Consider the following 11,089-nt stretch of genomic DNA (forward strand, 5'->3'; position numbering starts at 1 on the left):
ACGTGTCAAGCTTCTTTATGATAAGGATTATTAAAAAAAAGGTCTTAACCAAATCAGTTTAAAATTTTGGATAGCTGTGCATGCTTTGGAAAATTTGTAATATTGTCTATTTTACAGTTATCACAATTACTCAATGAATTAAACATTTCATTTGGAACAACTACAGTTGTCGAATCAGCATTTACTTCAAAATACTCTACTTCACTCTGTAGTTAATCCTGCAAATCTTGTGTCAAACAGCAGAATGCACAAGCAATGGGCTGTTCAATAACAGCATTTTGTGCTATTAAATTGCACATGAGCCAAATTAAACCAGTTTGTTTTTTGTAATCAGCATAGTGCAAGAAAAAAAATGCCTGCTTGATCTGACTTCTAAACCGGCATGTTTCAATTTATCTCAAGTCTTTATCTTTTTTACAGATCTTCTGCTCAGAGAAGTCAGAGAAAGGAGCCCATTTTGTTTTAACATGCTCATTGAGTTGGCATCTTGCCTCCATTGTGGGTAGAGAGCTCAACAATGACTAAGAGATAAATGTATGTATTTCAAGCCAGCAAGACATTAAACCTTACGGAAATGGCCTTTTGACATGATGGCAGGTCAGATATGGCTGACCAATTTGGCAGGAAGGCTGTATCAGTGGCATAAAAGTATGGACTATAGTGTTCCATTGCTTTTGGATGGGTGGGGAGTGGAAATGAATGCTCGCAGCACTAGAATAACTCTCAGGATGAAGAAAAATCAAAGAATGAGATGGTGATAGTCCAGCACACTGTTCTGCAGTATCAGTTTCAGGTTCACACAATTTTCTACTCCAACACTTGCTGAAGTACTGCAGAAGAAAAATGGATGAACCAGTCATATCCATGACTACATCTCGAAGTAAGATTTTATCAAAAGAATGCTCTATTACCTAATGCTACAACATGCGCTTCCCTACTGGTGGACCTTAATCTTAAGTCTTTTGAGCCCAAAAGTTCATATTTGGCAGGCATTTTATTCAACTTTCCTCAGTGATGTGTCTCCAGCTCTACAACGGTCCACTCACCCTGAGCAGAGCTTCCTGGAGCCTCAGGTGAGAAGCTGCTCACAGACGTCACAATGGCTGAAGGGGGTGTCAGAGGTGGCAACAAGTTGGGCCACAGGCTGCTTTCGAGGGGGCTGAGTGTCCCACCTGCTCCTCCGGGTAGCAGAAGAAGGGGCGAGCAACCATCACCTGCAAGCAGTAATGTCTGATTGATGAGCTGCTGGACAATGTCCACCTTCCTGCCCCAGTCAAACTCCAGAGGTGGAGGCCGTTCAGGAGATCCCAAGGGAGAAGGACTGTCTTGGTCTGCTGCAGGGTCTGTCTCCTGGAGTTCTCTCTGTGGACCCTGAATAATAGACTCTGGGGAAGGTGTTGTGCATTGTGAATAAAGATCAGCAGAGTCATTTTCTTCAGTGCATCTTTGCAAGTCTTCTCCAGGGCACACATTAAAGGAGCTTCTATCTTTTACTTCCTCAACCACTCCTTGTCCCTCGTCCTTTTCGTCTTCGGAGTCACTCGTTTCCACAGTTTCATAGATGGTGGTGAGACCTGATGAAGGAGAGAGGTCAACTGGTGTATGGACCTTGTGTTTTTGCTGCTGTTCAAGTTCTTGTTGCCACTGCATGATCTGCTGTCGCTGCTTCAGTTCTTGCTCTTGCTGCTTAAGTTGCAACTCAAGTAAATTTCTCCTCTGTTCTTCCTCCTGCTGCTCTCTCTCATTCTTTGCTTGTTTCTCCTCTTTTGCGTCTTCTCGATTACGTTTCTCCTGTCGTTGCTGGATCTCATGAAGGTGCTGTTGGTGTTGCTCTAGACATCGGAGCTGTGTGTTTGACACCACATTTGGTGTTCTGGGAGGGAGGTCAGTGGGAAGCCGTGGTGGTTGGGTCACATAGGGAGCACGTGGTCGGAGACGAAGTTTGGATGACATCGTCATTTGGATGGAAAGCAAGTCATTTGGTTGTGGTGGAAAGTGGGAGTTTCTTTCTGTGAATGAAGCAAAGGGTCCAATACATGTTAAAAAGGAGAGTTAAGCAAATGAAATAAAACAATAATGTCAAAAACTGCAGAATGTGGTGAAGCAGAAAAAAGCATTGTGGGAAACAAAATTGTCAGATATACAATTAAATGATTTAGTGGAGAAGGAATGAACAACAAATAATTTCGCACCTTGGTGACATTCTCTCAAAAATATTTTGTGAAGATATTTGTGCAATAAAATTGGCTACACCCTGTATATGCATTAACCTCTAACTATTGTGAAGAGCAAATAAAAACAAGGAAATAAAAGCAGATGAGGTAAACAATCTCCCTTAATGTGACAAGCGGAGCACATGCAAAGGGAGCGCTCACCATGCATAGTACAATACAGCATAAAGCAAACAAGTATTTTTTTAACCATGAGAAAACATGACCCATCAATAGACCCATGCATAAAATACAAGACATGCTTTACACATAAGCCACCCCAGTGTACAGCATATTTCTTTGGTGAGGTGAGCATGCTTAAACAGGAATAAATTACAGAAAAGTGCATTGTGCAAAGCAAGTCCAGTTTTGGGGATTAAGAACCACCCAGCATTGGGATTTATTGAAGTCCAATTAGTCCAGGTAAATGTGTCAAGCCAGGTCTTTTCACATAGCTTCAGCTCAACTTGTTAATAATCAGAGTGATTAAAGCAGCTGCACCCAGTTAGTCCCAAAGTGGAAGGTGCGCAAAGTCTACGCCAGGAGCAACGGTATACAAAGATGGAGAACGAAGAAAGGAGGTGGAGGACTTAAAGCACCTTGAGAGAGGGTGAGATCCAGGAGGTTGATGGGGCCAGATCTTGTTTTTCCTCCTCCGGATGGTAGGTGGGGTCAAAAGGGAAGGAGGAATACAAGCAGAAGGAACATACTGGCATAGAAGTATCCTGATTTCTTTACAAAATTCACTTACCGAAGGTTCAACATGTATTTGTGTAAGTGTATATGTGCAAGTTCACAATTTAGTATTAGTAACTGACTTATAATGCCACAACAAACGTAGTACCAAGTGGTTTAAGTAAAGGTGAATAAAATATTCCATTAATTTTGACTTAAAATGTGCTCTGAAACTTTAACAAAATAAAGATACCTTGAATTAGTGTCTCAGCCTTAAGTAGAATTTTTTTTACATTGTTTCTTAATATTAAATACTTAATATTAAACTCAAATGAATATACCATTGAAATCTCAATTGTTATTTGACTACTTCAATGTTTCCATCACCCTATTTTAATGCGCATTTTGAAGTATCGCATGAGAATCGAGTGATGGAAACACCAAATTTCAAATAAAAATCCCTTAATTCGCAAAAAAGTTTTTACGCTCGCTTGAGGTGGTTTTTTGACTTGTGCGAAAAAGGGTTGATGCGAATAATGGGAGATGGAAATGCATTTTTGAGAATAAATTCCTCCAAGCGCATCAAAAAAAGTCGTGACTTTGCGCTATGGGACGGCAAAACCTGACTAACCAGCGGACCGATCTCATTCCACAGCATCTGAAATGTTATGGTCATTCGGAAATGCACGAGCAGAGTCTGTCAAAGTATTTCTGTATAATTGCCTCCCAGAAATGTCTTACACGACTGCGTTCCCAAACAGCAGCATCCACCTCCGAAAGCAATGACCGCATTCATTGTTTCGTCTGCTCGCTCTGAGGCGCAGGTAATTTATTATATTCTCCTACTTTTCTCAGCGATTTATAGTGCCAGTTTATCAGGAAGTGACGATTTTGTTCTCTTTGACTTGTTGGATGGAAACGATGCTTGTTCGCAAATGTTTTATGCGATATTCCAGTTTTGCGCATAAGTTAAATTCGCAACTTTGGATGGAAACCCGGCTAATGTGACCAATTTGCAACAGCTCATAGTGATTGATGAACAGTGGGCATTAAAACAAGTGCAAATTACCTTGAAACCCAAACATCAAGAAACATACAGAGAAAACATAAATCATGTTAAATATCTAACCTTTATTTAACACTAAGACATTAAGTACTCCAAATAAACAGGACATAAAAAAGTAAGGGGTTATCAAACCCTAAAGTGCAGAAGAGAGAAACGTGAGGACAAGATATGGCAATGATGGAAAAGGGATGAAAGACTGGTATTTAGTTAATATAGACAACAGAATACAAAAAGCAATGAATATGCATTTGTTCAGTAAAAAAAAAAAGAATTAGTAAATAGACAAAATGTGTTGAAAGTCCATTACATTGTTCATTTTTCTTCAGTGGTTACTTTTTTGCCAATTTGCAGACTCCACAAACAAATAATTTCATGCCAGTTCAGACCAACACCCATTATTACATTTAAAAAGAATAGCTGAGAAAAAGAGTCACCTTTAGTGTAAATGGTAGTAGCTATTGCACATACAGGTTCTAAGCCATATACTTACAAACGTAATTTTAATAGCTGTATCATATCATGAAAGTGGCAATGTTGAATGAGTGTTTTCCTAACTGAATAAAAAGACATCATCAGCAGGGAAACCCTTATATAGAGATGACATCAACAAGGTACACTGGAAGGTGGATTTTTAAAGTGCACTCTATACGTTACCTGCCAGGGGACTATCAGTTTTTTCACATATAGTGGAGTAGTAGGGATGCTGAATGTCAAGATCTTGTTCCTCTTCCAGGTGCTGTGGGGATGAAGGATTAATCAAGCCAGACTCTAAGGGAACAGCTCCCGGTACTGAATCAGGCTCAGGCAGCTCACTGGACTCTCCACACAGCATGTACTGCTGCTCTGGGTGAGACTGGAACTCTCCATGTTGGCTTTTAATAGGGTCAATCTTTTCCCCAGGTGCAGTAGCAGGTATCAGGGTCAACTCTTTAAGAAGAGATGGATCCTTGGCCTCATCTGGGAGCTGCTCTTCATTTTCTAGAGAAAAGATGCCAGGACTCTTGCTGCAACTCTCGGCAGATGACTGGGCATTGGAGTTAGAGGTCATGTAGTCAAATCCATAGGAAGCAGCAGAAGTGGCAGACTGAGGGGTCTCACTACCACCACCACCACCACCTTCATTCTCCCCACCCATTTCTTCACATTCCTCTAGAGCGGACAAATTGTGGCCCACAGGTGCCGTTCCATAGGCATTCCCAGTGCCAAATAGCTCAGCTTGAGGGTCACTGATCTGCATTTCACCTTCTGTGCCACTTTCCTCATCCTCAGTAGCTGATGAAGGAGATGGAGCAGTTGCTGAACCACCCAGTACATCATCAGCTGGCAGAGTTTCAGGTTCTTCTTCCTCATCAGCACATTCAAGGTGGATGCCTAGATCCTGCATGATGTCTGGCAAGACAGTGGGAACAGGGTGTAGTGGTTCGGGCTGGAGCTCCACTTTAGAATGAGTCTCAGTACCCGAAAAGTTGTTGTCTTTCACCTCTTCTGGTATATTTGTGTCCCTGTTACTGTCAGATGCTAGGTCAGGGTCACTGGAAGTCTCAGACTGGAACTTGCAGGTTTGAAAGGGTGTCAAACCTGGTTTGGGGCTAACATTCCCCTCTGCAGCAGATATTGGGGCTTGTTGAGGTGTGCAAGGTGGAGGCTCCAAAAGGTTTGATGGAGAGCCCCTTTCAGAGCTAACATCAAATCTGGTTTGAGCAGGTGTCTGTGTTGGGGTTTCTGGGTCTGCTTGCCAACATTCAGAGGAAGGACTTGAAAGAAGTGTAGAGGCAGGATGTGGTGGCTGGGCCAAGGCATCAGCAAAGCAACTAGGCTGGTTCCACTGGGTTGCAAGAGGGGCAGAAGGAACCATGGGTGAAGGCTGGCTTCGGTTCAAGTTGTCTAATCTATAGTCTTCGGTCAAGTCATCTTCATCTGCATTCCCATAACTTTCAAGCCCACTCTCAGTAATGCCCTCGCTTGCCATCTCTACATCTTCATCTTCTTCATCATCCTCGTTGTCATGATGCTGCCTATGAGAGTCCTCTGCTCTTTCCGACCCAACCTCCATGTCACAGATTCGATCATCATCATCGTCGTCATCTTCATCTTCATTAGTAAGAATATCAGAAACCTTCTCAAAGTCAGGGGACCCAACTGATGCATATTCACCATCAGCTCCTTTAAGGCTTGCATCCCCTAGATCATCCATGCTCTCCGTGCCCTCCAGAACGCCTGGAGCACTTAACTCTGATGCTCCCTGCTGGCTGCAACTCACATCCTCAGAGTCAAGCTCAGAGAGCAAGGCCCCTGCACGCCAAACGGACCCAGCAAGCCCAGCTGACCCAGGACGAGATCCTTCAGTAGGCTGGGTGCCACTCATTTCTGACAAAGACACTTGTTGACTGCCTTCCCTCTCTTCTTCTTCCACATCTTCATAACGGTCACTGTTAATCCGTTCAGCTTTTTCAGCCACCTCTACACCAGTGGACACTATGGCAGCAGCAGAGTTATCAAACTGTGAAGCAGTTAAGGTTTCCTGCTCAGGTGCTTCCTGTGCAACTGGTGCCACAACCGCAATAAGCTTTTCATCATCTTTTCCAGACACCTGTCCTTCAGATTCCTGCTCGACTACAGTCAATGTCGGACAAGCCACTTCAACAGAATCAGCTTCTATTAAGGCCTCTTGAGCCTCTGGCTCCGTGTTAGATATATCCAGCACACATTGGGAGCTGACATTAGTGACCTGCACATCTACCTTTTCCTGAACATCTAAAGAAGAGGCTGGAACATCCAGAGAGATCTCTACAGTTGGAGTAGCTTCAGGCTCTGAAACAGACTCTTCCCTGGCTATGGCTGCAGCTGCTGCTACAGCAACAGTAGCTACTGCAGCTGTCGAAAGTTGTACAGGCTCTGCTGCAGGTTCTTTATCATCAGGCTTAACTTTGACAAGTGGCAAAACAGACTGTGTCGGTTTAGGTGGCTGAAGCTTCACACCGACTATGCTACCTGCTTGTTTGTGACCGGGAGATGCTGCAATGTTCTTGCCTGATGCTGACTGTGAAGGATTGTTTCGTGGACCAGGAGGCACCTTACGTGTTGGTACACTTTTTTTGTCATCTGGTTTGGGTTGAGGTGCTTTGATGCTAGTTGGAGGTCGTTTGGTAGCGGAAACTGGTTTTGGAGCTTCTGAATTTGAAGACTTGCTGGCAGCAGGACGGGATATTGTTGAGGCAACTGTTTTTTTCACAGGTGCTGTAGTGATTGTTTTTCCAACATCTATAAGGGACAAATATATATTGATAACATTACGGAATGAACAAAAAATTAAGCAGTACTTTTCCTTAAATAATGCAAGTACAAACATATTCCCATGAATGGTACACCACCTTTCCGAGCAGCTGATGCTGTAACCAGGGGTTTAACAGGCTGTTGTGTAGCAGTGCGGCTTGTTCTAGGAACAGCAGAAGACAACGTTGTTGAACCGGTTACTGTTCTTCCTGTAGCTGAAGTAGCAGCTGGTCGTGGGGCAGAAATTCCAGTTGCCCTAAGAGAGAAAAAAAATTGTGAGCAGCTTAGAAAAACAGTGCAAAGCCTCTTTGCCATTTTATTTCAGATTTCTGCACACTGATTTACACATTCAGATGAGAAAGTGTCAAGCTGCAGTTACTGGTTTCATTAGAATGCCTTCCAAGATATTGTTTTTTGACAGCACATGCACAAAATAGTTTCGTATCAAACCAGCTTCCTGTCTTGGGTAGTCTGCATGCGTACCATAAAGCAATTTCAAGCAGCACCAGAAAACCAATCCACTGGGACCATTCATCAACTAATGCATCTACATCCAATTTCTCTAACCTGAGAGAAAATGACTTGGGTAGGGAGGAAACAGGAAAAGGAGGGGAGTAGGGAGTGATGAAGGGAGTAGGAGTGGGGATGGGTCAAATGTTTTGTAAGCGACCACATTAGGGAGAAATGAAAGATGATAATCAATTTCCTTCAGTCAAGCCTACACACCCTTAATGCAGTTGCTTCCTAGATCCCCCTTTCATGTTCTCATAGGGGAGAATTAGTGATGAGAAGATCGCTTGCATCATCTCACACGCCTTGGTTACTTGCAATTTAATAGATGCTTTTAGTCTTGCAGCTTTGCAGTTCACAAATTGCCTTTAACGACATGACAGAGTCATATTTGCCTGAACCTAACACTCTAATAGGATCTGATGAAGTTCTCGCTTACAGCCTGCTTTATTTGACAGGGTATGCATCACAGTAACAAAGAACTCTAGCGAAAATGCTGTGGTCACAGTTCAGTGCCACTGTATACCCATACACCTTGATGCTGTGTTAAAAGCTAACCTAAATAACAGGCTACTACTAATAAGACCTGATAGCAATAAGACAAAGTAATATGCAAGGAAAACAGGAAAATATCACCTATACTTAATAATAGAATTAAACAGTCAAACACCGTGTAATGCCACTGGAACTGATTGAAGTTTGCTTAAATGTCATGACCTTTGCAGTTTGCATTAAGGTGTAGGTAATAGGTATACTTCTTTTTCCATGTTCCGTTCAGTCTCGCACTGCCATTTCCACACAGCTTTCAAAGTATACCCAACCGCGGATGAGCACGGATGGGCAAGTTCGACACATGCAGTACCACCTTGTGGACTCGTTCTGTCTCAACATTCTGCGGACATCCACAGACACTTCTGATGACAAAAATTGCATCACACGGACAGTGCGTAGACTGTTGCAGAATGTGGATGGCTGAACTATACTTTGGGCTTTAGTCTTTATGATCAAAATTACCATAAAATATTTTTGTAAGCAAGAATCAGAGCCAGCAAAACTTCAAAAGATAAGAACTGTATGAAACATGTTGGAATGCTCAATTCAATGCCAGTAACCATGGCACAAGACAGCTCTTTGCACAGAGAATACAGGCAATGAGCAAACTTCTTATAGTAGTGCACAATGGAGTACATGGTCAAATGGCTTGGCCCCAAATGCCAAGTCTATAACATCTCCCCCACAAATTATTCCTAAACAACAGCCAATTGTTAAAGAATGAGAACAAAAGAACAGGAATTTCCCATTACAATTCTATGACCTACATAAAGTTTATTCACACTAACTAGGACACTGATTAAACCATCTTTGATCAAACTAAAGCAAAACAAAAACTACAACAACAAGGAGAAGAAAATAGGACTGCAATCACGTTACATAAATAGAGGGCAACTAACATGAGAGCATTAAGGTATAAAAAAAGCATAGCATAGCAACTAAGGTCAACAACTTTGCATCTTCATTTCTGCAGCATTATGCCTATCAGAGGCACCAAAACTCAATTAAAATTATGTAGATGGAAAGTACAAACCAAGAAGTTTCCACAGAGATGCTGACCCCAGGAATCCAAAGGCTTAGGTTTTTACAAAAACTTTGCTTTTCTAGGGCTCATTATACTCATGGCCAAAGAGAACATAAATTGCCATGGCTATGATTTTGATAAAGACAAGACTAACAGACAATAAGATTGATGACCATTATTGTATTATTTTTCCAGATCCTAAACAACAAAATTATAGGTTGAGAAGTTTAAGATGACAATATAAAAAAAGAGGTCAAAAACATTCCTACAGGAACAATCTTCCTTTTATGCAAATGGAAATAACACAACACCCACTGGCACAGACATTTGCATATCAATAATTAAGTTTTAATTAAGTAAATGGCCATTAGGATGAAGGTACTGTTCCAGATTAAACAAGTGTCACTCAGCAGAGCCTTGGGCAGTGAATTTCCCTTATATTCCAGTTAAACAGTTTTAAAACGTTTAACTGCTCCATTCATTCTAGACCTTTAAGGGCGTGTGGTCCTTTTATTTTCAACATCATTAGCACCATTTCTAAATTTATAAGCTCATTCATTTTTAAATATTTGTCTTGTGGTATAATGTAACAGAAGCCATCTGGTTTACCAGTAGTTTTGTAGCAAAGGAAAAAGGAAAACAAATGGTGGAAGACTAACCAGCAGCTTGGTTCAAGGGAAATTAAAATGGTCGATGACTCAAGAATTAAAAATTTCAAGAGGCTCACTTTGCAACAGAGAAAAAAAACAACAAAAAAACTCTCCAAATACAAGGGAAATTTGATTTGGTTAGCACAGCACTTATCCAAGTCCCATGAAACTACAAACTGTGAGCAAGATGGTTGGTGTAGTAAGAGTTGCAGACAAAGAACCCTGCCCAATAACCCTCTTCTCCCTTACAATGTTAGTCACAAACTGGCAAAAAGTCTTCTCCTAGGAATGCCTAAAACATCTAGCCAGCACACATACACACACATTGTATCATAAGGAGACTTTGATGGAGCTAGTTTACATTTCCCACAGTGGGAGTGTGATTGTGTTTCTGCAGTGCAAACATTTCATTTGCAGCTACATTGAGAATATATAAAGAAAACCCATCTAAACGGACAGATCAAATGAGTGCTCATATTCATACACACTATTCACTACCCATTGTTCTTTGAGTTACAGTTAAAAGTGAGTCTAAACAGCCTTTATCCCAACCCTCTACATTGCGAGTAAATCACTCGCATATGCGACTAATCTTACTCTGGGCGACTAAATAATATCTAACATTAGCCATTTGCTAATAAATTCTTAGATTTTACACGCCAGTATGTGTGTGAGAGGCGTTCAACACAGATTTTCACTCGATAAACACGCTGACTGAGCGATTGAGTTTCGCTCTCCGTCAAGCGATCTGTACTATTTGGATGCGCTCAATGGATCATGTCATGTACTCAATGGATGCGCAGTATGTACCACGCAGCGCACCTGTATTTGACGTACCGTAAACTAGTGTGAAGGCACACGACTCGCCGTCGCTTTACTGATAGCGCTGTGTTTCTCACACATGCAAAGAGAGAGAGAGCGAGAGTCTTGCATACCACGCTGAATCGACGCACTACATGTAAACCATATTCTTTGTTATATTTTCCTGTCAAAATAACAGAGTTCATTTAGAAATATTCAGCTTTTAACCCTCTTAGTGCCAAAGTCGCAAAATTGCGATAAGACTTCATACATAATCAAATAGACTGTAGTTCCTAATATGGTGTAATATCTCATTTGTATTCCCTAC

The 11,089-nt window shown here is 41.7% G+C and overlaps 1 protein-coding gene across 1 annotated transcript in view; it reads right to left on the bottom strand.

Moving 5' to 3' along the window:
• Positions 1-6: 6 nt before the first annotated feature.
• The window catches only part of LOC107718585 (uncharacterized), a 26,842-nt gene continuing 15,759 nt past the window's right edge, over positions 7-11,089 (bottom strand). The window contains exons 4-6 of the mRNA XM_016525739.1: positions 7,323-7,480; positions 4,606-7,212; positions 7-2,009 (exon numbers count right to left, since the gene is read on the bottom strand). Coding sequence (XP_016381225.1) covers positions 1,009-2,009; positions 4,606-7,212; positions 7,323-7,480 — 3,766 coding nt within the window. The 3' untranslated portion in view covers positions 7-1,008. The remainder of the gene's footprint in view (positions 2,010-4,605; positions 7,213-7,322; positions 7,481-11,089) is intronic.

This window comes from Sinocyclocheilus rhinocerous, unplaced genomic scaffold, assembly GCF_001515625.1.
Source record: "Sinocyclocheilus rhinocerous isolate Xijiao unplaced genomic scaffold, SAMN03320098_v1.1 scaffold1334, whole genome shotgun sequence".
NCBI classification, from domain to species: Eukaryota; Metazoa; Chordata; class Actinopteri; order Cypriniformes; family Cyprinidae; genus Sinocyclocheilus; species Sinocyclocheilus rhinocerous.